Source organism: Micrasema longulum, unplaced genomic scaffold, assembly GCF_059751315.1.
Source record: "Micrasema longulum isolate JH-2025_06_02 unplaced genomic scaffold, ASM5975131v1 h1tg001573l, whole genome shotgun sequence".
In the NCBI taxonomy this organism is placed as follows: domain Eukaryota; kingdom Metazoa; phylum Arthropoda; class Insecta; order Trichoptera; family Brachycentridae; genus Micrasema; species Micrasema longulum.
In genome coordinates, this window is record NW_028278756.1 from 1 (window position 1) to 27,869 (window position 27,869).

General features: G+C 32.3%; 3 protein-coding genes across 5 annotated transcripts; 2 read left to right on the forward strand and 1 right to left on the reverse strand.

The window, feature by feature from the left end:
* The first annotated feature begins 2,084 nt into the window (after window positions 1-2,084).
* On the forward strand, window positions 2,085-14,158 carry Rep (Rab escort protein). The gene is made up of 8 exons (XM_088236573.1): window positions 2,085-2,306; window positions 4,621-4,795; window positions 5,420-5,663; window positions 5,740-5,962; window positions 7,557-7,903; window positions 8,477-8,628; window positions 12,444-12,572; window positions 12,688-14,158. The coding sequence occupies exons 1-8, from the start codon at window positions 2,104-2,106 to the stop codon at window positions 12,859-12,861; spliced, it is 1,647 nt and encodes a 548-aa protein (XP_088092699.1). The 5' UTR covers window positions 2,085-2,103; the 3' UTR covers window positions 12,862-14,158.
* A 3,198-nt stretch (window positions 14,159-17,356) lies between these two features.
* Window positions 17,357-20,342, reverse strand: ras (Inosine-5'-monophosphate dehydrogenase ras). The gene has a single exon (XM_088236574.1). The coding sequence runs from the start codon at window positions 19,976-19,978 to the stop codon at window positions 18,434-18,436; it is 1,545 nt and encodes a 514-aa protein (XP_088092700.1). The 5' UTR covers window positions 19,979-20,342; the 3' UTR covers window positions 17,357-18,433.
* Window positions 20,343-21,527: 1,185 nt separating this feature from the next.
* Window positions 21,528-27,864, forward strand: mtSSB (mitochondrial single stranded DNA-binding protein). Of its 3 annotated transcripts, none has more exons than XM_088236575.1 (4): window positions 21,528-21,803; window positions 23,422-23,509; window positions 24,808-24,916; window positions 27,242-27,864. In XM_088236575.1, the coding sequence occupies exons 1-4, from the start codon at window positions 21,789-21,791 to the stop codon at window positions 27,471-27,473; spliced, it is 444 nt and encodes a 147-aa protein (XP_088092701.1). In that variant the 5' UTR covers window positions 21,528-21,788; the 3' UTR covers window positions 27,474-27,864. The 3 variants fall into 3 exon arrangements, with proteins under 3 accessions (XP_088092701.1, XP_088092702.1, XP_088092703.1); XM_088236576.1 differs by having other exon boundaries at window positions 21,556-21,667; XM_088236577.1 differs by having other exon boundaries at window positions 21,567-21,615.
* The last annotated feature ends 5 nt before the right edge of the window (window positions 27,865-27,869 follow it).

The window sequence follows — 27,869 nt, forward strand, 5'->3', positions numbered from 1 at the left end:
TCTGTAATTCATTTAAAATCTAACTTAATTGTAATAAGGACTTGAGGTTGTTGAAACGAGGAAGCTGATAAATTGGCGAGGCTAGGAGCTAAGAAACCCCTAACAAGCTCATAGGCCTACTGTGGGTTGCCCAAATGTGCTCCTCATAATCAACTAAGGTCGTGGGTCCGGAAGCAGAGCATAATGATCCAGCACCTGGTCAGCACCATGCAAGGAACTACTAAAGAGATACTCGTTTTGCTTTCGAACTGATGAAACTTAGCCAAAACCAATTGAGAGTTATCACTAGAGCCCTTACAGGGCACTGCTGATTGAATAAACACCCTGCTAGAATTAATCTTTCTGAAGCTTCTACACGTAACAGAGATAGAAGAGGTAACAAAATATCTGCTTAACACTAACCCAAACAAGGGAAGTGGAAATGATGAGATTTCTCCTTTTTTGTTTTGCAATGCTCACTGTCACTACCCTTGACTATTATTTTTAATAGATCAGTTAATGAAAACACCTTCCCTAGAAAATGAAAAAGTATTTTCAGGCATTGCCAAGTAGGTGAAATATTTCAGCCAGATGAATTTCACCCAAATCAATAAAGGTTTCAACTCTTTTACTTCACAAAAGTCAACAAATAGAAGAGTTGAGGAAACGTGGATGTTTAAATATAGGCAGAATTATGAATGTTACACAGTGTGTAAAATAGCCATTTAAACCAGACAATGACAGGCCATAAGCCCTGTAAATGCCTAGACTTCTATATTCTCTTCTCAAAAATGTTTTCCTATTATTTTAAAAAGGAATAACCCGCTAAGCCTCTATTTAGAGGCTTGTCAGCAGGTGGTAAAGAGAGGGTATGGAAGGAATAAATAAAAAATACATCACAACACCCAGACCAATTGAGAAAAAAATCTTTTTGGATTTCGATCTAAAACAACTTTGTTTTTAACCATGTTTTTTAAATATTTTTATCAACTGGTTTCGAAGCTACACAGGCTTATCAAGGTATAATTTACTAATGAATACTATATAAAACAAAATATGATAATATTAATTAGTAAATTAGAACAAATGGATGACGAAAGAATGGTAAAACAGATATATAGTATGGTGAGAATGAACGGTAACGTAGGGCGAGAATGATCTAGGAAGACGTGCCATGACCAGATAAACCAAAATTTTAAGTCTGGTCATGTCAGAAGCAGGTGAAACTGAAGGGCATGTATGACAAGATTTTTTTAAATTTTTTTTTTTTCTTTTATTCAGGTAACATACAGTACAGTTACAAAGTTTAATATTTTACACAATTATACTTAATTCTAATGGACCAGTGAAGTTTCCATATTAAAAAGCAATTATATGTAAGGTTAATTATGAAAGTATAAAAAAGAGAAGGAAAAAGAAAAACATAAATGAAAGTTGTTTAAAAATTAAAATTTAAGTGAAAAAAAGAAGTATGAAGTGTGAATGTGGAAGAAGCTAGGAGTGTGTCAGGATAGACACGTGTGGCAATTCATCCTCTCTGCCTACCCCCGACGGGGACATGGCATGATGGTAGTAGAAATTATGCCTTGATAAGGAATCTTCTGCAGTTTCGAAATCGTCCAGTAAAAATAATGTTGTGTTTTATATTTATAATGAATAACCACAAAGTTAGCTCTCCAAATATAAATGTCATAATAAATATTTTTTTGTTGTTGCGTTTCTAATACTATCAGAGGAAATTATCATAAAGAAATATCAAACAATGTTACATATTGAAAAAAATGATAAATATAAATTAAACCCTTTATTTTTACTCTTTGAAGTCTTATTTTTTGATGAGGTAAACCGTTTGCTACTTTACTCCAGACTGGTAGAGCACCTCATATTGGCAGGAAGTTTGTTAAACAGCCTTGATATAGTATTTATTTTTATTTTTAATGATGGTATTATTTTTAATATGCTTCTGTAATATTCACATAAATTTGTAAAATGTTTCCTTGGTACAGTAACCCTAGTAAGTAAAGGATATGTTTGTTTTAATAAGAATGTGTAAATATCAATAATTAAACCATTGGTAGCTAAATTTTAGTTTGTTAAAATTATCATTGGTTTTTGTTTAAAGGTATGACGGAGTCCATAGTAGCGGCTGCAGCCAGTAGAATTGGGAAAAGTGTGTTACATCTTGACTCCAGTGATTTCTATGGAGGATTATGGGCTTCTTTCAACTTTGAGGGATTGCAGAAGCTGGTAGAAGATGCCAAAGGAAAGGTTTATTCTAAAGGAGATTTTGGAATCTTCAATGTGGAAGATCAGTGGTATATCAAAGAGTAAGAGTTTATTTTTTCGTATTTACTTTTAAGTCTGCGAAATTAAAGATAAATCTTTTTTAAACAAAAAATAATTTTGTATCAAGTCAAAGAATAATAAAAATAGTACAAGATCAACAGCATTCATTATTTACATTAATGTTATAAATTGTGAATAAAAAAAATAATACGTACAAAGTACAAATAACTAGACCAATTAGTACAGGATATAAAGTAAGATGTGGGAACAAAAATATAAAACAACATACAGTTCACTGAGTAAAAGAATATGGTATTGAAAAAATGGGATGGGAAAGTGGGGAAGGAAGAGAGAATAAAAGGAGTCGTAAGAAAACTTATATATAAAAAAAAAATACAAAAATAAATTGTAAGAAAATTAATTATATATTTTTTTGTCTTTATTGAAATTTTCACATGTTTTTGAAAATTATGTTAAGTGTCATAGAAAAGTTGTATTATGTATTATCATCATCATTCCCTTTCCGCACCTGATGGTGCATAGGGCACTACATTGGTACACCAATCGCAGCATATCTTTATCATTTTTTGTTACATGAAGGTAAGATGATCAGTCTTACACTTCAGGTACCAGTCCAGGGACTATGAAATATTCTAGTGTGAAAACACCTTTCAAATAATTATTTCATATCAACCATGTCGGGAATCGAACCGGAGACCTCTCGTATGGTAGGCCAACACGCTGACCATTACACTATGAGGCCGACAAAATGTATTATATGATGAGCAAACTCGATCAATATATTATTTATTACCTAGATTTGATTGTTGTAGCGATGATAAAAAGGTGTGTAAATCCACTATTGAATCTGGGTATTCCAAATTGTATAAAAGATAATAGTTCAGTGGAATCTATTTTGTTATGACAGGCACCGTGGCGCAGTTAGTTAGGCGGCCAACAGGGGGTCGATTCTCGCCAGTTGCAAGAGAGAAATCCACGAAAGATTTTTTTATCGATTGGTCTGGGTGTTGTGGTGTATTTTTCATTACCTTCTTCCATATCCTCTCTATACCACCTGTTGACAAGCCTCTATATAGAGGCTTAGTGGGTTATTCCTTTTTAAAACAAAATAAAATTCTAAATTTTATATACATATATACCTGGTCTTAAAAATTTGTCGATCTTTGAAAGTAAATTCCGCATTTTTTTCTGCAGTTACAGAGTTTGAAAATTGATTATTGTTTTGTTCATTAATAATTTTATGTTGTATGTTTTCAATTCTTTTTGTGTGAAAATCATAAATAGGGTTCCATATAATTTAACGGAATTCAAGCAGACTGCGTAAATAAATAATATTATTTGTTTCAAAATTTGTACAAACAAGTAGTGTAAAATGTCATACCACAAAGTGAAAAATGTTTTTGATATTAAAAATAGAATATTAATCAAACGTTTATGTCGCTAATTGGTTTTGACACTCAACTTACAAATTGTAGCATTTTATAGTATGCTCTTTGAAAAATTCTTTAATATAATAATATCATATGATTTACAAAACTCAATTTCTCATCCAATATTACTCCCAAGTCCTTAACTTCATCCACATTATTTAACAAAATGGAATTAACATAATAATCTTGTATCATAATTAAATATATAATTTAGTTACATTTACGAGTTAAGGATACTTATGTAGAACAAATGTATGACGAAATAATAGTAAAACAGATAGCGAAAAAAATGACAAGAATGCACAGTAAACATAAGATGAGGATGACCAAGGAAGATGCTGCGTGACCAGATAAACAGACAGAGAGATGCAGTCAAAAGCGGACCCAACCGAAGGGCATGTATGACAAGATGTTTGAAGTATGAATGTGGAAGAAGCTAAGAGTGTGTGTCAGAATAACCTTACAGGGAAATGGTGTGACGGTAGTAGTAGATTTTTTGTAAATCTGAAGCATGTCGCAGGAACCAGTAAAAAAAAAATTGCAATATCAGCAAAAAATAATAATTTAGAATATTTTATACAATCACCAATGTCATTTATATAATATAATATAAATAACAATGATCCTAGGCGAGAGCCTTGTAGGATTCCCGAGGAGTAGGTGTACTAATCCAAATATACTCTATCGACTGTAGAATTCTACTAATTAAGCAATAACACAATAAATAAATTGAATAATTTGTTTTCATCCCTCATTTCATTTCTCTATCAAATAGGCACATCTAATTATCTGCATTGAAAATTAATTTTTCACTTTTCCGTATTTATTATTATGAGGCAGAGGACGAAATTTTCTTTCAGTAAACTTTAGACATTTTTGTTTTATCTAATATGTGTATTTTCAGATCTAACAAAGAGGAAGATATAGACAAAGAAGTTAAGAATTTAAGTCTGGAGAAAGGTGATTCTTCTGAAACTAAGTCAGCAGAGGGAACTGCTAAAGAATCACCTAAAATAATGTGGTCCCAAAATAAAGTGAAAAATGAGTACCGTAAATTCAATGTTGACTTAGCACCGAAGGTATATTATATTATCATATAAAATATAAACAAATAACATAAGTTTAAACTCAAAATTTATAAAATATAATTTTTTTATCAGATAACGAAGTATGTATATACATTGTACATACAACTCCTTTTATTTAAGTACATAGTTATTTTGTTTAAGAAATATTACTGCCTATATTTGAAATCACTTTAATGTTTTTTTTCTAAGTTTGTTTTTGCCTGTATTTAAAAAAGTTGTGTTTGTAGAGTTAAATAACAAAACATAATTGAAACTAACATTTAATGCAGTGTTAACTAAATAATCTTTATTTATAAAAATGCACAATCGATTGATACAAAATCATAATATATTTTTGGATGTGACACCAAACTCGATCCTTTGTTCTTCTCTGCGTTCCGCGCATGCGCCAGCTGGCGCATTATTATTGGTTTGCCTAGAGCGCCATTGTCGCCCCTAGGGGTGGATCATGGAAGTTGTACACGTGGCGCTAATATTCAAATATTAGCTAACAGTTGTATGTATTTTGAAAGATGTAATTTATAAAATAAAAACCTAATTTGGTATTTCTCTGAAAACTTTATTGTAAAATGTTGATAACCACTTGAAAGAAACATTAATTATATGATTTTTTAGCTACTGTTTGCTCGGGGAGAACTGGTAGAGCTACTGATTTCATCTAATATTGCGAGATATGCAGAATTTCGTTGTGTGAATCGGGTCCTAACATGGATTGGTGATGTACTGGAGCCAGTTCCATGTTCACGTGCTGATGTTTTTGCCACTAAACATGTATCAGTTGTTGAAAAACGAATGTTAATGAAACTTCTTACATCGTTTTTAGAATATGAAAAAACCAAGGAGCATGAAGAATTTAAAGGTAATTTTCATAGAATAAAATATTCAATTGCAAAATTTTCCATTGCTCATTTATAAATAATTTTATAATTTTGTAGATGTGGAAAATAAAACATTTTTGGAGTTTCTTAAAAGTAAGAAGTTGACAGGAAATCTAATTCATTACGTACTCTACGCTATTGCCGGAGGAACTGATACAACACCTTGTTTCGATGGTATTTATAGATGCAAAAGATTCCTTATCAGTTTGGGAAGATACGGAAACACTCCTTTCCTGTGGTCTATGTATGGATGTGGAGAGTTACCTCAATGTTTCTGCAGGTTGGTTTCTGAGTTCTCAGGCCATGTACAATGCCAATTATCATTATTTTATTTGATACAAATAAGATAGTATAGGGCTTTAGTGTCTTATTTTAAGTCCTCCTAAATGTGACTGTGATATTCAATCAAAAGTATACCTGAAATATTTTTTTGTTTTCTTTTTTGATAAAAAAAGCATTTGCGTTTTTATAATTTACTCAAATACTTAAATTTTGGGGACCATTTTCAGCGAGTTGTAAATAACCCATTATTAGAAAATGGGATCTAATCTGGGGTAGAGTGGGGTTTGAATCTCGGACCTCTTATCTGAGAGTCAGTGATGCTAGCCAAGGGACAACAACCCGATTACTTACATTTGAACTATTACTTGTAGCAATGGTATATCTTTTTTTGTCGATGATTTCTGAATCTTAACATTCAACTTCGCAGTCTGAAATATAAAAATAATGATTTTAATCATAGAAATAGCATCAATAAAAAAACTTAAGTATTAGTCATAAATGTCTTTCATATCACACCCGTAAGGACCCATTATTTTCATTGCTTAAAAATAAATCATTTTAAAAAATGATAAAATATATCGGAATGTTATACCAATGCATATCGGACTGAGAAAAGTTATTTTTAAACTGTCGGTGTTTTAATTTTTGTGTAAATATTATGTTAAGCTCTTGTGGGTAGCTATTTTGATAACAACTGCGTATTGTTTTTGAGAAATCAACCTACATATCAAAGAACATGCAAGTTATTATAGAAATTGAATGAATGCTTTGTCACAACTAAAAACAAATTCTAATTATTAATTAAAATGTACAATACAATAGATGTTTCACTCAAAATCATACTAAAAATATAGACATAAATAATTGATATACAATTGACTTGGTTTAAAATCACAAAAAAACTAAAATACATAATATGTATATTAAATGTTTAATAAGGAAAATCACTAATCGGTTAAAATATTTATTATATGACAGATATAGCTGTTAATTTAGTATTTGTGTGCAATGTATTATGATTTTAGATTAGCAATTGCAAACAAAACCACATAAAAAATAATGCCTTCTGTATCTTATCTATCATATTTTGTGGTTAGTTCATTAGTTGTCATGTAAATAAGGATTCGATTGATAAGTTGTTGCATTACTTGGTTGTAACTTCAGCATATAAATATTTATTTTCAGTAGCAATAACTTATTTCTTAGTGTTTAATTTTGCCATCGGATGATTTTCATGAGATGAAGTGAAAAAAAAGTTAACAATTTGCTAAACGGATCATTAATAATTTTACTACATAAAATAGGTACAGGAACTCTGTTTATCTGAACTCCAGTCATCCGGATTGCCAAAAACCGAGATCAGTAAATGAAAAATAATGGAGATGTTTTTAGTTTAAATTTAACTGTGCAATTAACTTTGCTGGACATGTGATTACAATTCGCTGTATTATTTTAAAAAGAATAAAATCTGGCACTCATAAATCCGGACGATTGGAGTTTAATTGTACTTGCAAAATGTGCTGAAACTTTTGAAAATATCTCAAATAAAAATGTTGGTATAATTATTAACGTTTGTGATATTTTTCCCATAGATTGTGTGCAGTATTTGGTGGCATATATTGTCTGAAGAGGCCAATTGACTCGATTGAAATCAACAAGAATGCTGATCCGAAGAAATGCGTCCAAATACATAGTAACAACAAAATTCTCTCTTGTGAACATGTTGTCATGGGCATCGACAAAGCGCCTAAGGAATTTCTTTCCAATTCTGATTTCACTAAAGGAATATCTCGGGGGGTATTTGTTACCAATAAAAGTATCTTGGAATTTGAAAAAGAATCTCTCACTCTCTTGCAATTCCCTCCCTTGGAGGGGATGAATGATCCTGTTACGGTGATTGAACTAGGACCATCCACCTCCTCTTGTCCCAAGGGACTGTGTGAGTATAAAGTATAATTTCATTTTTGTATTATATGTAGGTCCCTTTAATTTAATAGATTGCATTTGAAGATCTGTTATTAGCGGAGTTTGTTTCAAATGACTTATACCTAATTTTTATTAATTTCTTATAAGAATTTTAATAATAATAAATAGCTGTTATCGGCGAGGTCACAAGGACCTCCGTTGCGATTTAATTTTACGCACTGTACTTTAAGAGTTAGGGTATTACGAGAGTTTTTTGTTGACCTAGTATTCAAAGAATATATTCCAAAATTTTAAATGTATTTTTATTCTGCAGGAAATTTAGTGCTGTCTAATATTGAATTTATAACTGTTTTCTTGAAAATGATAACATTTCAATAATTTAGTTGTATTATGAAACTTTCATAAAATGTTCTAAAAATAATAAAAATAGGTCACATGTCGAATGAACAGTTAAGCGCATCATTGCTTTGCCTTATTACTTTATCAATCATAAAACGGAGTTTATTATTTCACAGTATGTATGTAATTTGATTAAAAATTATGTTCGTTTCTTTGTCCTATTGCATTTCAAATATTTTATTTACAGATCTGGTTCATATGACTTGCCCTCAAAGCAAGACAGCTAAAGAAGATCTGCATGTTTATGCAGAAAAATTATTTAATTTTGTCCAATGTGACACTATAGAATCACCTGATAAAGACAGCACTGGGAATTCTGAAGATAAAAGCAAACCACAGGTTCGTTATTTATATTGGCTATTATTTTTTTATTTTTTTTATGCAGATAAACAATCTATATTTGTGAGTTCGAAAACTCATAAAATAAATACACAGGGATATATGATTTTTTGTTTTTTTTTATTTGGTCTTAAAATAGTACATTATAGTACCTTTTTCTGCCATAAATACTGTTACAAACTGTTTTTACTATAACAAAAAAGCAATTAATTTTACAAAAGTTTTTTTCGTTACTAGGCCAACATGCATATTCCACTAATTGATTTTTTTTTTTTATTCAAAATGTCCTCTTGCCTTCACACAGGCTTTTAAACGTGACGGCCAATTGTCAATGGCAGCACGCACAATATCCCTTGGAAAATTAGCCACTGCTTTTTTCAAAGACCGTTTCTAGCTCTCCAAATTTGGATGTCGTCTGCTACAGACCATGGTCTCCAACACTGACCACAATTTGTAGTCCAGCGGATTAAACTCCGGTATGTGGTTTTCCAGCCATTACTGGGTAAAATTTGCCTTATGAGCTGAAGCAGAATCTTGCTGGAAGATCCAATGTCTCGAATTGAACATTGTGTCATTGAGAGGCTTAACAACCTTCTCTAGAATGTCATCTTGGTATGATTTTGCACTTGTCTTCACACCCTGCGCACAAAAATGAAGCTCAGAAACCCCTTCGTAGGAGACACCCCACCAAATCATCACTGCTGCTGGATGATGACCTCTTTGAACTTTTGAAATGACTTGAGCGGCTTCTCGAGAGCTATGAGCGTACACTCGGATCATTTTTCTTGTTGAAGTTTTCTACGATGTTAAATATTTTTTCATCAGAAAACAGAATTTTGCAATGCAAATTATGCGCGTATTGTGAAATAAGTTTTTTTGTTCTAGTCTTCCTAATGTCCCTTAAAGGTGTAGTAAGCAAATGACCAGTGCTTTTTCGGTAAGCCCCCATCTTTAGAACAGATTTGATGATGCGAAACATACTTCGAGTCGATATATTTATCTCCCTGGACAAGATTTTTTGTTTTACATAGAGGATTTCCATGAATTCTGCTTCTGACAGCCTTAATAGCTCCTGGAGTCTGCACAGTTCGAGGACGTCCAGATCTTTGTCGGTCTTCAGCACTTTGAATATTCTTGAACCGCTTAATAGTTCGATACACAAACTGGCGACTCATACGTAAAAGTTTTAGGGTGCTAAAAATGTCTCCCGGCTTCTTCCCAACTTTGTGTAACGCGATTACAGCTATTCGGTTTTCTTTAATACCCCACTCCATGTTTACTCGTTGGCGTTCAATGACTGACTAATTATAGCAATAGCAAAAGGGTTGGTACTTTACCTGAAAAAAGGTTACGGGTCTCTACCTGCTATTGTTTACATTTTATGAATTTTGAACTTGTGTAACAGTATTTATGGCAGGACTGGGTATATAAATGTTCTTATATTAACTTAAATTTAATTATCATTAAACTAGATATTAATCATCAATATTTCTAAACTATACACACTTGAAACTTACATTTCGTCAAAACACTAAGATGGTAATGAAAATGATTGCAAGAACAAAAAAAATTCAATTTTGGAAAGAACCAGAAGACTTTTTTGTATGGATTCATGAAAAATCACCTCCAATCACTGAACCACACATCGACCACCGCAGCAGCCCATTATTCCATTAAACCATGAAAGTTTTAGCAAATTCACCATATTGCAAAACAAAGATCCAAGAATAATTCCAAGAAAATAAATAACTATTTTGAGAAACTTCACCGTACAAATAAATGCTCTAATTTTTACTGAGCGTGAGAAAACATTTTTATAGCCAATTCCCTGTACCACTGAACTTCCTCATTCAAAATTTAGAGACTTGAGGCAACTGTTAACAAATTTGAGACATCTTACATATGCAGCTTTATTGGGCACTGTTGTAATGGTTTTCACCTGTTCAGAATCCAGATGTCGAATGTCTGGGACTCTGCCATGTGTTTATGTCAGCTTGAGGAGGAAGATCTAAATCAGTGATTCTTAACCGGGGCGCCAGCGCCTCTTTGTGGGCATTTTGAAGTTCTGGCGGGGCGTTTTTAAATTTTTAAAGAAGATAGAGTGGGCATTGTGTCCATATAGAAAAATAAGTTCACTATCATGTTTTTCATATAAAATAAAGGTCCATTCAAAAAAGTTCAAAATATCACCTATGAGTGAAAGTTTTGTACCGCCCGAGGCTGGTAATCCATTTTTATTGGACATAGAAAGTGTCAGTTCAAATTTAAAAGAGCAGTTTATTTATTGACTTACAAAATGACTGCGAAGCCAAAATAATATTCATTCAATGTGATAATAATGCTTTTTGGGTTTGTTTTCAAAATTAATACCCTCTTCTGTGGAAATAAGTAAAATTACTAAAAAACTTTCTTCTTCCCATTTAGTAAAGAAGGGTTTTAGTGCAGTAATGCACATTTAGAAAAAATCACAAAATCGATTACAAAGTCCAAGAGGAGATTTGAGATTATATTTGACTAAAATTGAACCTAATTTTACGTTTGAAACAACTTTGTTTTCTCTCTTGTCAAATAACTTAAAGTTAAACACATAGGTTTCATTATTTTCAATTGATTTCAATAGGTTGTAAAAAAATACCTTTAGTATTCAATTATTTATTGAACAAATGTTGTTGAATACTGGAAAGCACATTATTTTATTTTCATAGACAGCCAAAAACATGTATTTTCCATTATACAGTAGAACTTTATTTATCCGAACTCCAGTCATCCGGATTTCCAAATATCCAGATCATTATCAGAAAAGAAAAAAAAAGAAAATTCTGCAATTAACTTTGCTGGTTATGCATAAATAAATGTGATTCAAATTCGCAGTAATATTCAATATCAATAAAATCTGTCACTCAGTAACAGTGCGAGCGGTGAGTTTTTGAATTGGTAAGCTACGAAAATTCTGATAAAATGTCCATAGCGGTAGTATGACATATAAAAAACAAGTCTATTTTATATTTGATAAATAATCCATAACAAATGGCTCCAGCGCCTAATAGTTTCAGTAAAAATATTTTCTAATGTAGCACAACATTTGATTAAAAAAAATACAATTAAAAAAAACATTATTGCAAAAAAAAATTGGAACCCCTAAAGGACTTGAACCCCCGCCTTTGTCATTAGAAAGCAACGACCCATCCGCGCAGCTATTCCGTGTTTTGGGCCAGGTGCCGAAAAAGTAATTTATAAAACTGGATAGTTCATTAGCATACCGGTCCGGTGCATTTTTGTTTAAGCCTGACTATTATAACTTGTCTTGAAATTAAACACTATTTCTTAATAAATGAGATAAAAACTAAATAATTTAAAAGTATTCCTTACCGAGTATGTCAAATTGATGTATTTTAAAGAATACTAGCCCTTATGAAAAAGTATTGAAAGACTAAATTGCATTAATGAAAGCTTCAAGATTTTACTGTAATCGCAAGTGTAATTTTTCAAACAAGATTCTAAAATTTTAGGATTAAGACGTATTTAAATTAGTGTTTTTTCGTCAGCAGAGTAATCTCTTGTAATCCAGTAGTAATAATTTTGGCCAATAGAAGCGCAACTGGTCGCTGTACTTACCCAAGAAAAATAATATATTTTTATGGTGATGTGTTTTTTCCTAATAATACTGTAACATAAAACATTACTTTCGACGTCAAAAAAATATGGTAAGCTGCAAATAATCGATTATAAGGAGCATTCGCCCCTGCTCAGTAATCCCGATAATTTAAGTTTTACTGTATATTTAATTATCACATATTGTTTTATTTATCACACAGGTGCTGTGGAGTTTTTACTTTAACATGGTAGATACAAGTCAACCAGGAATGTGCGATACATCTTCAGACAAAATTCACCTTTGCTCTGGCCCAGATATTGATCTTGATTTCGACCATGCTGTGAAACAGGTATAAAATATGTATTTTACTCTTGTCTAATCATTCATCATTCTCCTTTTTATAAATGCAGGTTCAGTCATCAATATCTATTGCGAGTTTTATATTTGATGGAATAAATTTTCAGGGTCGTGACATATTCTCCAAGATCTGCCCGGACGTTGAGTTCTTGCCACGTGCCCCAGATCCCGAAGAAATAATTTTTGAAGGAATTGATGCAGAGACTGGACCGGAATTTGAGAAAAATGAAAATGACAAAACCGAAGACGTCGCCAATGGTGGATCAACCACGGCAGAATAAATTAGGAGCATAACCTGATTTTATGGGTAGCCTTTATCAAATTCAATTTTTCCCAAAGAGTGAGGTGTATAACAATTGCCTGATTTTTTACCTTAGTAAAAATAGTTATTTCTCCTATATTTTTATTATTTGTTGGATTTATCCTCAATTTCACTGCCCATGAAATCGGGGTTAAAGTGATTTATTTGGAATAAAAAAAGTCTTCAATTAATATGCTTTATCATGTTAAGCTGTCATTTAATTGAATGTGAAGCTTTTTGTTTTCTATGCTTACCAGATAGATGTTTGAAAAATATCTAAATGTTTTGAACACTTCTTTACATATTATAAAGTAGGGTATGTAAGTGCTTTTACTTTAATATTCTTGTGTAAATCAATATAAATTGCTTTCAACACAATACATCTTTGATAAATTACACAAGTCTTATTGTAGAAGATAATTAAGTTTTTAATCATTCCATACAATATAATAGAGATGGCAAAGCTCTCGGGGGTTTAGGGGCAACATGTCAGCGGTCAACTAGTAGCACCACAATATTCATCTCTAATTTTTTATGAAACTTATCAGATGTGGGCTCGTTCTTTGTAAGTCACCAAATCTCTGGCTGTCCCTATTTATTTAGAATGAATTTTGGCTGTGCGGTAAATCAACTGTGGATCGTAAATTTGATTTTTTCTTTTTTATTAAGGAAATAATAAACCAAGGTAAAAATTTATTTTATGATGGAAATAACTTTTATGTGATTTTATATATTTATTTATCTAAACACTTTAATACATATACATTTATTTCCAAGACAACAAAAAATATAATTTCTTTAGGAATGTGAGTTTTAATCTTAGATTTGAACTGCACAAAACATAAAATGGTTTAAAACACTAACGTGTAATATTGGAAATAGTATTAAAAAACAATGCATGACATTTTTCTAATGATTAAACGGTTCAATCAATCAAACTACATATTTAAAAAATGGACAAATATCAATAATAAAATTGTCAACTGATGCAACCATTGTATTAATCTGTAAGAAAATCTTTCTCTTTCAGAATTGGTAATTAAAAATTAGTTTAATTGTCCATAAGATTTAAGTAAAATAGAATATTGCATGTTGTTCCACAAGTTTCAATATTTCAAATGAAGGTAAATTTACGGCAACCACTGAATTCCTATATTACAGTAAGCCTTTCACCAACCATTCTCCTATTACCGTTTGCTTCATTGCAATCCAATTTATGTTATTAAGTACTTTTTCATATTACTTCGTAATAATAAATATCAAATACTTAAATATCACAATGTCTTTCATTTCATTTTCACATACATTAAGTTCTGGTAAAGTACAAAGCCAAGGATCACTTTTGGGCTTTATCAAGGTATAAGCTAAATCAGAGCAGTAGCGATTTGATTAAAATATTTCACAAAAATCCATTTCTATAGATTCTTCAAAACATCCCCCTTCATAGTGTGACAAAAAACATATTACACTTCTGAGAATGAAGTCTAAGGTTCGATGTCATACATACAATGCGATCTGTATCTGAATATTTTATGCATAAATTGAGATTAATGAGTATAAACATGATATAAAAGAGTATCTTAAAACCCACTTTCATATGTAATTTTTTATGAAATTTTGGGTTATTCAATATTATAATTGCAGGTTCGAGATAGATAAACATACCTTGCTTTTATGTAATCTATAAACATGACATGAATATATTTTGCACTATAAAAAAAGGTAAGTAATCCTACAACTATTTTTACTATCAATAAGTTTGCAAATGTATAAAAAATGCATAATCCATTTTTAAAAACAAACAATGCATAAAATATTACATGCTCACTTTTCAAAGGGGCATATTTTTATTAATAATTAATATTTTTTTGTACCTTTCCATTTATAGTTTATTGTAGTGGAGTAAATGTTTACAAAATATGTAATCAAAGTATGAAAAAACTTTTTTCTTAATAAAAAAATACTTTCCTAGAATTCATGCTGGACTTTTACATTCTCTTAAAAGGATTTCTCTCTCTGTCAAGATACTAGTATGTGTACTTAACTTTATTGTTAAATCTACAATGCACATTGTTGTACATCAATCTCCAACAATATTTTACTCTCTATGAGAAATATAATATTTGATTTTTAAATTGCCCATGTTAACAAAATACACAATAGTAACTTTTTTTAATAATAACATATTTTAAAAGTAATCCAACAAAAGATAGTATTCTAATTTATTGAACAGAACATGTTTTTCATGTTTGTGTAGAATGGTAGTGTGCGGTTAATACAGTCATAATACATAATACAAACGTTTTTAATGGCACCAAGAGATATGACAGTTTAAAATTCAGTACAACATAGTAAATAGGATAGAAAACTACTTATATTTTATGGAAATATATGTTAATATACTTTCATATTTTAAGTATCACCATCAATATTATTTCAAGGACGATGCTGAGAATTATCTAAGTACATTAAACAAAGTGAAATGGACAAAAAAAACACATTTATATCTAGAGAATTGTGGGATATTCCTGAGGATTTCATATATATATATATATATATAATTTATTTTATAACAAAATGTAAAAATCAATATATTGTATTGGCCCGATGTTCTATCGCCACTCTAACAGTCTATTGTTGATGAAGATGTTGTGTGAATGAAATGATGCACACCTTGTAACTTACGGGTATGTTGACGACTTTGTGGTCTCAATTGTGAGTACCATAGGCCCGAGTATCATGTCGAGTCTCGTGCACATAGACTTTAAGAAAATTGAATGCTGGTGTTAAAAGACTAAGCTCTCTGTCGATGCCAGCAAAACAACCAGTCTCATTCACCAAATGGAGGAAGTTAGCTGCTCTTAAGCCTCCTCTGACTAACTTGGAATTTACACATACAACATGTGATCATACTAGGCAATGGCTGCCGCATGGTGGGTAATAAATGGGTTCTAAAACCAAAGGCTGAACTTTGGATAAATGCAGCCACGGTAAAACCTGTGGTCACCCATGGATGCATAGCTTGGCACAAAAAAGCCCAACAATGGGTATGTAGCGGTGCATTATCCAGTTTACAAATAATGGCCTGCAGCATTGCCACTGGTGCAATATGCTCTAGCCCAACAACACAATGAAAGAGATATCATGCCAAAATTCTTATCACATCAATGTGAAGAGAGAGACAGATATGACTATGCTACGTGTGATGGAGTCGGGGAATGTCAGTTTTAATTAAAAACCATGAGTAATTTGCAGCAGTTATCGAAAATCTAATTTTGGGAATACATGGAGTTAGACCAGCTAAAAGGTTTTCTAATAGCCTAGGGCTCTATCCACTGTCTTCCAAACGTAACTCTTTCCCTGCGCGTATGAAAATTTGCGCAGACAATATAAAAACAAAAGAATTTTTATTCTCTCTGATAGTCGGCAGCTCTAAAAGTACTGAGCTCGGTAGAGATCGGTTCTAAATTAACATTGCCTACAGGAACTTAATTGTGTCGGTGAGTGCAACAGAGTAACACTAAATTAGGTACCTGGACTCTCAAATATCGACAGTAACGAGGCAGCTGATGAATTGGCGAGGCCTGGAGCTGAAACAACCCCAATTTGTAATGAACTTAGGTCACGGGCCCGGAAGCAGAGCATAATGCTCTGGCAGAATGCATCTGGTCAGCACCATACGAGGAACTACTAAAGGGTTACTCGGAAAGGCTTGCTTTCGACCTAATGAGGCTTGGCTGAAATCAAGTGAGGGTTATCACTAGAGCCCCTACAGGGCACTGCGGATTAAATTTACACCTTGCTAGAATGCACCTTTCTTCTAGATGTAGGTTCCGCAGTGCGGATGATGAAACACCTATACACATTATATGTGAATGTGATGCTTTATATCACAAAAGAAGTCGCATCCTTGGGGAACCACCGGTTAAACCTGAGGATGTTACAGCGCTCGCCCCCTGCCTAATAGCTTGATACTTTAAGGATCTGGGGTTGGAGGGGGAGATTTAGGATTATGAGAACACTCACCCTCCCCCTGCCAATCGCTATTTAAAGACCTGGGCTTGGAGGGCGAGAACTAATTTACGGAAACCTGTCTTAAATAGCACTGACCCCCATTCTACAGAATAAGAATAGGCCGAATATAATGTATTGTTTTTTTACTCAAATTGTTTTTTTAAACAAAGCATTTGCGTTATATTTAGGGTTGGGGATTAGTGAATTTTTCCTTTCATTCCTGCTCCATATATATAGGTCGCGTTATATTCGGCAAGTTATCAAGTAGTTTTAAAATTACGATTTAGCCCTATCTCTATTTAAATAAAACAGTAATAGTCCAAAACCATAACCAGAAATACTGAATTCAAAATTTATTTGTACCTTGCAAAAATATTGAAAGCATTCATATTTTTAATTTTTATATTTAAAAAGTATTTAGCCAAATTAACTTAACTATCTTACAAATAAAAGATCAATCATTTGTTTAAAATTAATAGTTTAATAAAAACTCAACACTTTCTTTTTTGTAATATTCATCAATATTCAGTTTTCAGTGATTCTATCGGGATGCTGACTAGATCAATGTACAAAAAGACTGACATGTACATAAAATACAGCTTAATAATGTTAGAGTTAATGTAAATGTAAAATTCAGTATATCCATAGATTTCTAAAAAAATATTATTATTCCTTAGAGGTGTTATTCACAAATTTTATCAAAAATTAAATGGTACAAAGTAGAGTTTAAGATAGAGTAATATTTGTTACATTTGCGAGGTTTTATATTTTAACTTAGAAATGAGAACCTCCTATTAAATGGGCCACAAAGATTATCAATGTTCCTAAATTCATATTTGAGAAACAAGGCTGATATAATTGAATTTTTCTAGTTTACCTAAGTGTTTTATCTCTGTTCATAAATCTAAAAAAATGTTTATTTGCAGACTGGTAGAAATTTCAAGCATTTTAAATTAAGGCAGTCATGTTTTTGCATAAAATGTAATTCATATTATGTTTCAGTTCGTAAATTGTCAAAAAATGCTAACCTACTCGAAAAAAAAAATGATTCAATTATCTACAACCCTAGAAAGACTTTAAGCAGTTATGGTAGAAGTGTTTGGAAAATACTTAAAATCTTGTGCAGCTCCTTTAAAATGGAAAAAAATTATCTGTAGATTCAAAGACATATTTTTATTACTGTACATGATTTTTGGAGCTACGAGAATTATTAGCTTTTTTATTACATTATATATTATGATACACTGTACGCATATTTGGTTTAAGAGTTTTCCTCACAAGGATAACTTGTTCTGAGGAGTACTGTACTTAAAGGCTACTGTTTTTTTTGGGATGCTTAAATGCAGAGCTGATAAATCTGGGGATTTCACGCATATTACAAATTGTGATTTCTTTCTGTTTTAACCGGGCATCCATTTAATTGTGCAATAGTAAGTACAGGTTCTTGAAGACTCGATACTTCTGAGATTCAGGTATACAAAAATTTGCAATAACTATAAGGATTATAGATAATGAATTTAAGCAAATGTTTATGAGCTTCAGTAGAGTCGTTTCTCATATGAAAAGAGACCATGAACATTGCCTTCAATTTGAGCTGAATGTGTACGGCGCATGAAGCGTAACTCTTGGGAGTAGGTCATCTTTAATAATTCAGAAATAGATTTGGCGCCTATATCTTGACAACTGTGTTGAAGACCAGACTGTAAATATGGCAAAAATCTAAGGACCGAACCTTTATCTACAATGCTTCCACTAACTCCTTGTGCGACTCGATGCTTATCTGTTTCATTGTGAAAATATCGACTCATGGCCGCTCCTTTACCATCTTTATGCTCCATGGCCTCGAGACTTCCCATTCCGCGGTATTTCTTCAACCGTACACCGTCGGAAAAGAAATATTCTCCCGGGGCTTCTGATGTTCCGGCCAACAGAGATCCCATCATTACTGAAGAAGCTCCCAATGCTAGAGACTTGACGATGTGTCCTACTGACTGGATCCCTCCATCTGCGATGACTGGCACTCCATATTGCCGGGCATAGGAAGAGACCTGATACACAGCAGTGGCCTGTGGACAGCCGCATGCCATCACTTCCTGGGTGATGCAGATGGAACCACTTCCCATACCTACTCTCAGGGCATCTACTCCGGCTTCGATGAGCATCTTGGCTTGCATTCGGGTCACAACATTACCTCCTACTACTTGGATGTTGGGAAATTCCGATTTGATATATTTTATCATTTTTATTTGGTATATGGAGTTTCCCTGAGATGAATCAATAATGATAACATCCACCCCGCTGTGATGCAGGAGCTTTAATCTCTCCCGGTCTTCTTCACGAGTCCCTATAGCTGCCCCGACTAGTAGCTGCTTGTTGGAGTCTTTGGATGCGTTAGGATAGCTGCGCGCTTTCTTCAAATCTGTGCGCGCAATCAGCGCCACGAGTTCTCCAGCCTCATTGACAATTGGTAATTTTCCCTTCTTGCTCTTTTCCAATATGGAATTAGCTTCTTGAAGAGTGACTCCAGAATTAGCCGTGATCATTGAGGAAATAGGAGTCATGACCTGTTCTAGAAGCAATTGTGGACTGTTTTCCCTGAAGTCGATATCTCTGGAAGTAACTATGCCGATGAGTTTTTCTCCGAGTTTTCCATTGGCGGTAACAGGGTAGCCCGTGAAACCATTTTTCTTTTTATAGAGGATAACATCGGCTACGGTATTTTTGGGACCCATACATACCGGGTCCCTGATAAATCCATGTTTGTACTTTTTAACCTTTAATACTTCATTGGCTTGGTACTCCGCCGAACAGTTGTGGTGGATTATTCCGATTCCGCCGCATAGTGCCATAGCTATTGCCATGTCAGCTTCCGTCACAGTGTCCATAGGGGTGGATACAAAGGGAGCTTTGAGAAAGATCTTTTTGGTTAGCTGCGACGACAAGTCGACATCATCTTTAGTGAAATCAATGAATCCAGGAAGGAGTAAGAAATCATTATAAGTCAATCCTTCGCTGGACGCGAATAATTCTTGAACCGAAAGACCGTCTCGCAAATCTTCAGTGCAAGTTTCGATACCAGCCATTGCGATGATTGTGGTGTAATGAAAGGCTTCGTTTTAATAAAACTGGTGCACTTACAGAACTTAACAGAATTAAGCACAATATTAACACGTGGTGCTTCTAAAGCACCTAATTAAATTAAATGCGTGTATGAAGTTGCGCACTAATTATATTTTTTAGATAAGCAGCGTTCGCGGATATATTTATAAAACCTTTCTTGTCATTTAAATTATAATAAGAATAGCGTTAACCACACTACAAAAAGAAAGACCGGCGAATTCAGTTTACGCAAGTCGAAATATCTGAAACATGTGTAGAACGTAAATTGTCCACAGATTTCGGTCGTCACTGACAGCGACAGCACTGCAGAGATAATGTAGAACTTAGAACTATAACTAGTCAGCACTAGCGTATGAAAAATGTAGCATTTTTGTCTGTCAATAATTCATTAGTCAGACAGGTCAGACCAACACCGACTAGAGTAGGTATTGGTCAGACGCAGAGATGGATTAAATTTGTGTATAGAACTCTTTACATTAAAATTGTTGTTTATCCATAGATCAGCGTTGCCAGACCCGTTCAAGCGAAAAAATGTAGATTCTGAAAAATAAATCGGTAGATTTTTGTAGATTCGGGAGAGGGGGTAGGGGGGGAGGAGGGGGGCAAAAATAAATTTGACAGTTGTTCGAAATTAAAGCGCCGTTTTGCCTAAGGCCGTTGCTTTAAATAGTTGAAAACGCTTGGTAAATGAACAATTGAAAACCAAAAGGACTGCAATAAGTGAATTACCAAAATATAGTGATTTATAATGTCTTCTTTTTCTTACAAATAAATGTAAATTACAATATTTCATTTCAATACTCAAATATTCATATAAGAAAAGGAATATTTGAGTTGGTTCTTATAAAAAATAATAATTTAATAAATAGATTAAGATTCAAAATAATAATTGTATTGAATGAATGAAGCAATGTTATCAAAATACGTAGTATTTTTATTGTCAAACAAAGAAATAATTAACGTTTTAAAAAGAAAGAAGAAAAGAAATAATTAAAGTTCTTTCAGTGCAACTTAAAACTTAATAAAAACTGCTGAAGTACTGAACAAATTATTAAAACAATGATTAACTAAATTTAAATAGATATTTAATTGAAGATAAAACCATTTATATTATTTTCAATATGAAAAGTGATCCCTCTACATTTTACTTCATAAAATAGACATATATACTTTTTCAATAATGTCATGAAATTCTATGCCATGATTTATTTTACCATATTATATTCAACAATACTAGCAAATTCCGCAATTAATGTATCATTCGTTGTATACTTATGTACGATAGATAAGCAGTTTTTTAAATAAGCAACTGATGGCAATCGAAGTGAGCAAACAAGCAATAAATTATTACAATATGAATTCGTTTAATTTGCATTGAAATTTTGTTCTGTGTAAAAAACAAGGAAATGTATAAAAATCGGTAGAATTCAAATCGAATTCGGTAGATCGGTAGATTGCTCCCAAAATCGGTAGATCTGGCAACGCTGCCATAGATGCTCAAATTAGAAATTTGCATACAAATCTACCTAACAATGAACCAAAGCACCTTAATCTATAATCTATGTAGTCTGTGATCTATGGCACCAATCTGAAGTTATACGTGAGTTCTACAAACGAAACTCAAAAACCTAACCTCAAATTATTTTTAGGCGGTAAATTTATTGCTATTTAACATTTTTTGCTCTGAAATTGAAATTCTAAAAGCACGAATTTACTCAACTTAAGCAAACAAAAGGATTTATATAATATATTGATCAGATTTAAAAAATAGTCATGTTTGCATCCAGGGTAAATATTTTTATATTTTCCATTAATGTATAATTTTTATAATTAAAAACCCCTTTTCAGTATCTGTTTACGCTTATTTTTTTTACACTTTTTCATATTTACCGTTAGAAAAGGTATCGCATTGGCACGCGAATATTTGCGTCACATTTATCTAAATTGGTACTGATACAGTGAAGTTTTAAGCGCCGATAAGGTTAAACATATTGTACTAATAATAAAATATGGATTCCATAGAATTAAAAATATTCCAGAAACCGCATACGCACATCAAACAGAAGGTGACTAAACTACTCATAAATGAGTAGGTTTACGTTTTGACCCATTCGTTTCTTTGTAGGCGTCGCTCAGAACGCAAATCCTGATTTGAATTCAACTATGCCGTGTTGTGTCCTTTTAAACTGTAGAATTACTGCTAGAATCTTAAAGAAACAGGATGGAATCACATTTCATGTGTAATTAGCAAATGAACGTGTGTGTAGCAAATGCATTACTTAAAAATGAATTATTTTTCCATCTGTCAAATTGTCAAAGAAACAAAATGAATATTTCGTTAGTGTGGCCAGGGTAGTATTTTTTTTAACCCTACTTTGCTTATCTAATAAGATAATTAATTAAAATTGGACCTAGGATTAAACAACGCCGTGGTGGACATTATCTTTAAAACAACAAATACTATTTAACATGACATAAAAATATCCGTTTTATGTAAAATAAAATTTGTTTTATATTTTAAGTTTAAAGTTCATCAATTACTCTTATTAAATGACCCTTTACTTATCTTCTCTGTTGTGTCAATCAATGTTTCCGCGCATACAACCCTTTTTTTACCCTACTTTGCTCATCTAATGAGAGAACTAATAAAAATTTGACCTCGGTTTAAACAACTCAGTGGTGGACATTTGACCAACATTATCTTTAAAACATCAAATGTTATTTCACATGAAATAATAATATCCGTTTAATGTCAAATAAATTTTGTTTGAAGTTTAAAGTTCATTAATTCAACTACTCTTATTAAATGACCCTTTACTCATCTACTCTGTTGTGTCAATCAATATTTCCGCGTGCACAATAAAATTTTAGAGAAATGAACAGATTGCTTTGTTTTTACCTTTCATTTGTGTTATTATTATATTTTTCACCATCGTGCAACATTACGCGGCGGCATCACGAATGCGCGTGGCGAAAGTGGGGGCATTTTTGGACACAGTCCGATGTATTCAAATATGATTCTACGCTCCTGGAATATTCTTAATTCTATGATGGATTCCCCAAGTAAATGTTTATTTTATTTATTTATAATATTTTTATTTATGCTGCACAATCGAGAATCAAACTCCTATTACTCTTCCAGAGAAGCGTTACAACATGCTAACCCGTATAATGGAAGGGAACAAAACCATAAAAAAATATAGTACTACTAAACATTGACACTACAGCCTTGACAATTTGCTTCTTTTTTTTAGATAACTAGCTCTAACGCAGTCCGCTTATTTAGTTCCTGCTTACCATGCTTACTCAAATGATTATAAAACTTCTTGATTCAAGTATTTTCTATTGAGTGCTGTATCTATATGTAACAACTCAATATACTAAGATGATTTTTATAAATTTATAGGTTTTACCATCTATGATTGGTCGATGCATTCCGAAGAATTACATTCACACTACAACTGTTTTGAAAGATGACACAAAGATTGAAAAATGTATGTTCGGTTTGACTATTTAGAAAATTAATTTGATGCGAATCCAATATTTTTACATGAACAAAGTCCTTAGCTCAGCCATACGCATACTGTTTCTGTGCAATACTCGATATTCCGCTTGAATACTTGGATGGTTTAAGCAAAGTTGAAGAAGTTCATTATGTTGTGTACTGTCATAACTTCTTCAGCCTGGGAAGATTATGTACTGGCCTAAGGCAATCTTTAACATAGAAAAGTATATTTTTTTCAACAATTGTTACTGTTAAAATATGAATTATCTGAAAATGTTAGGAGCTTAAACTATTTAGTCAAATTATTTAGATTGGTAGCATCAATGGCAGCATCGCATGCTAGTCAAACTAATATTGTTTTTTATTTATTGAGGATAACAACAGTAACACATATTAAAAAGATAATAAACAGAATATAGAATTCGAATTAGTAGTAAATACTTGCAGAGGAATAATTTTATTTAACGAAATGAACAAAGAAAAAAAAAAGTGCAGCCAGGAATACAACATATTTAAGAAAGAAGCCGAAAATTATATTCATAATTCATTTTTATGTGGCATTTGTTGAAATCACTATATTTTTGTGTAATTTATATTGAAAATATTTATTGACAAAACACAGAAAACACATTACTTTAAGATGTCACTCCCCTTTTACGTAATGGAAAACGTTAATATAAATATTTGTATTAAATCTATATAATATTGTATTTTGTTGTAATATTGGATACATCAGTTATAATGTTTTTTCGTGTGTGAAAATGTATTAATTGATTGCGAGGGTGAGTGTATATTAATGCACAAGTGTAAAAAAGATATGAAATATAATTTCATTTATAGATAATGTTGAGAGACTACTAAGTATCCGATATTTATTTTAAGTTTTGCATTTTGAATGTTAATTTATTGCAATATATAGATCAATATATCGAAAGTTCAAATTATGATGCATTATAGTAAAAATAAATTGTAGAAGGTTATCAAATAAAAATCGCATATTGAACATTAAAAAAAAAAATGCATTGTAATAATATACTTACTTCTTAATCTTTACAAAATATTATTTTTATTTTCAATGGAGAAAAGTATTTTAAGTGTAAATTGATATTTTTCAGTTATGCTATTTTTCTGAGGTAATTTAGTGTCTTCTATTATGCACAAAGTACTAAAAAACAAAGTATTAATATTCAGTTTATTATGAGTTATTGAATGTTAAACATGAATTTATGACAAAAAAAATTACCCTTACAATACTTTTCTTAGAAATCATCGATTTATAATTTTCAGCCATCAACCAAGTGACTCTTCTAGGTAGAGTTGGTAATGATCCACAGTTGAGAGGTTCTGAAGAACGCCCTGTTGTGACATTTTCACTCGCTACTCATAATAATTACAGGTAAACAGGCTATCAAGCAATTATGCCATTTTGTGCCAATGCTTTAAGGCTATAATAGTTATTTACATGATTGTATTTCATTGAAAATTGTTCCTCGGGTATTAAACAAGAACTAAAATTTGCACGCTCTTTAAAATATTATTTCCATAAACTCGAATATTTAAATTAATTAATGAAATTTCTTGACGGAAGTTTTATTTAACTACAATATTTGAGTTTGTCCAAATGTTCGTAGACAAAAGACTGGATTTCACCCCCTCGGGAGTCATTAAGATTAACAAATTACAAGAGGGATGGAGAATACCTTAAATAAGGGAATATGGAAGTCTAAGCATTTACAGGGCTTATGACCTGAAACCAACTGGTCCAAGAAGAAGTTTAAAAATTGAAAAATTGTTTTCAGGCGTTGCCTAGTATGTGAAATAATTCAGTCATATGAATCTCTTCACAACAATAAAGGTTTCAGCTCTTTAACTTCACTAAAATCAACAAATTGAAGAATTGAATAAATGTGGATGTTCAAACATAGGCAAAATGGTGAATGTTACACAGTGTGTCAAGTGGCCACTTAAACCAGCCAATGACAGGTCATAAGCCCTGTAAATGCTTAGACTTCCATATTCCCTTATTTAAGGTATTCTCCATCCCTGTTGTAATTTGTTAATTTTATTTAATTGATAAAATATTTTTTTTAACCCTTCCCTTGCTGTGCCAAAAACATCTCCGCGTTATGGTACTGTGTAGTCGATACAAATGCAAAAATGAGAGATTTTGAAATGGAAAAATATGATATTTATAGGCAATTGCTTCAATTATTGATAGTTGAAGTCAAAAGTGATAATATTTAAAATCTAATTGCTAAAAACATGAAACAACTATTAACTCACACTCGCAGCCCGAGCAAGAGGACCACCCCTAATGAAGCTTTAAGAGCTACTGGGCCCTAGCAGAAGTTTTGGGAACTTTGCTATTCACGCGTGTGACGTGTGAAATTGTCTCTCTCGCTCCCAAATATACTGTAGTATCAAGAGTGAGACATAAAGAGTGTGTGTGACAATCGTACATGGTACTCTTTTACTTCATACGCCACAACATGTGACGTATTGGTAAACTTTCGATTGTATTTGTGATTTATCTCCAATTTCAAGGAGATTAGATTTTTGCCTGTTCATGTTGAACGCAGACTCCGAAAACTCGCAATTCCTGAGCATGATTTTATGGACTGCTGAATCAAAATTTTACAAGGATAGTATAACAAATTACCACAACGCACACTTCTGGGCACCGAAGCAAGATGGTAATCCAAATAAGAAAAAGGCCAAAGGCTCGCAACACCGATTTAACCTGAACGTGTGGATGGGCATCATCGACAAGTATCTGACAATTAGTTGAATGGCAAATTTTATGACGATTTCCTGAGAAATTAATTGCCATTTCTTCTCGAAGACTTACCGCTTGCCCTAAGAAGGGACATGAGGTACTAACAGGACGGTTGCTCTGCACACTACCGGAGAAGTGTACGCGTCTTCAAAATACTGTTACTTTGAATCTGACTACCTACCTTTTTGGATAGCTAAAAACATGTAGATCTTTTTAAAATAATCTGCACAAAATAATGTGGGTAGAAGTTTTTGAGAAAACGTCGATTAAAAAAAATACTTTGTCAAAATTTTATTTTAAATTCAGATTTAAAAGGCCTACCGCTCTAGCGTTAACCATATTTCTTAAACTTTCAAAGACTATTCACTGACTAACACTGAAAAATCTACAAAAAGTGACGTAATTAAAAAAATCTCATAAATCTTCGACTTCAAGGTGACACTTTCATTAAAAATTCAAATATCTCGAAGAGACTCAGCTTTAGACCAGGGTACCTCATAGTCAAATTGGTTTCTACTGAACCCTACTATCACGTCCTGAAAGGATCGGGTCTACTTACAAGTATCCCTGTATATATTTTTCAATCTTTAAATAAATATGTTGCTTCATCTTTCTGTTAGCAGTGTAATAAAATTTCAATTTCCTTCTCTGCACCCGATCATGCATAGATAGCTCAATTGGTACCCCGATTTCAGCGTAAGACTGATTATCTTGATAAAATAAACTGAAATTGGAGCTCAGATTCTGGGGCCTTTGCACCACTGGGTGTAGATAGGAAAATCGTATTTTATACTCATCTCGTTAATATGATAAATAAAACTAATCTTAATGTCCCCATTTTATAATATCAACTAATCTAATTATTTCCTAATATTAGAATAACAACCGATCTGAATGTCTCAATATTAGAACAGCAACCAATGTAAATGTCCTCTTTTATTTTAGGTACGAGTCTGGAGATATGTTGCAGCGCACAGATTGGCACCGCATCAGTATTTTTAGACCGCATTTACGTGAGACTGTCATCACGTACTTGAAGAAAGGCCAACGTGTGTATGTTTCTGGAAAACTGACTTACGGAGAAATCAAAACTGAAGATGGTCAAGTTAGAGCTACAACTTCAATAATAGCGGATGATGTAATCTTCTTGCAGTCAAATACTATTCCAGTTGCTTGAATCTATGAACACTAAAATATTGTAGTCAGTATAACAAATTGAAAACTGCTATTGTTGGCAAAGAAATGAGTTGCCATAGACACCTCAGAATAATCTATGGGACATTTATTATTTTTTTACTTACTAAAGATTAACGTTTGTATCTCTTTATTAATGTTTTGAGTATGCAAACATTTTAGAATATTGTTTTTTTGCATACAAAAAGTATTGTTTTAATTTAATTTATTGAGTAAGAAACCAGTAGAACTTGCATAGTACCATTGATGTGTTAATATGTCAATGCATAATACATATGCAAATTGTTATTTAAGTTGTGAATCCAAACTATTCTTTTGTTGATTCTAAGAATATTCTAATTTTGTACAGATTAATAAATATATTTTGTAGTCACTATTG

Bases quoted from the DNA above. Each gene is read 5' to 3' on its own strand.
- Rep (XM_088236573.1), top strand. From the start codon at position 2,104: ATGACGGAGTCCATAGTAGCGGCTGCAGCCAGTAGAATTGGGAAAAGT. The intron at 7,904-8,476 runs GTGAGTATAAAG...TTTTATTTACAG, and splicing joins CTCTTGTCCCAAGGGACTGT to ATCTGGTTCATATGACTTGC. The intron at 8,629-12,443 runs GTTCGTTATTTA...TTTATCACACAG, and splicing joins AAGATAAAAGCAAACCACAG to GTGCTGTGGAGTTTTTACTT.
- ras (XM_088236574.1), bottom strand. From the start codon at position 19,978: ATGGCTGGTATCGAAACTTGCACTGAAGATTTGCGAGACGGTCTTTCG.
- mtSSB (XM_088236575.1), top strand. The intron at 23,510-24,807 runs GTATGTTCGGTT...TATAATTTTCAG, and splicing joins TGACACAAAGATTGAAAAAT to CCATCAACCAAGTGACTCTT. The intron at 24,917-27,241 runs GTAAACAGGCTA...CTTTTATTTTAG, and splicing joins GCTACTCATAATAATTACAG to GTACGAGTCTGGAGATATGT.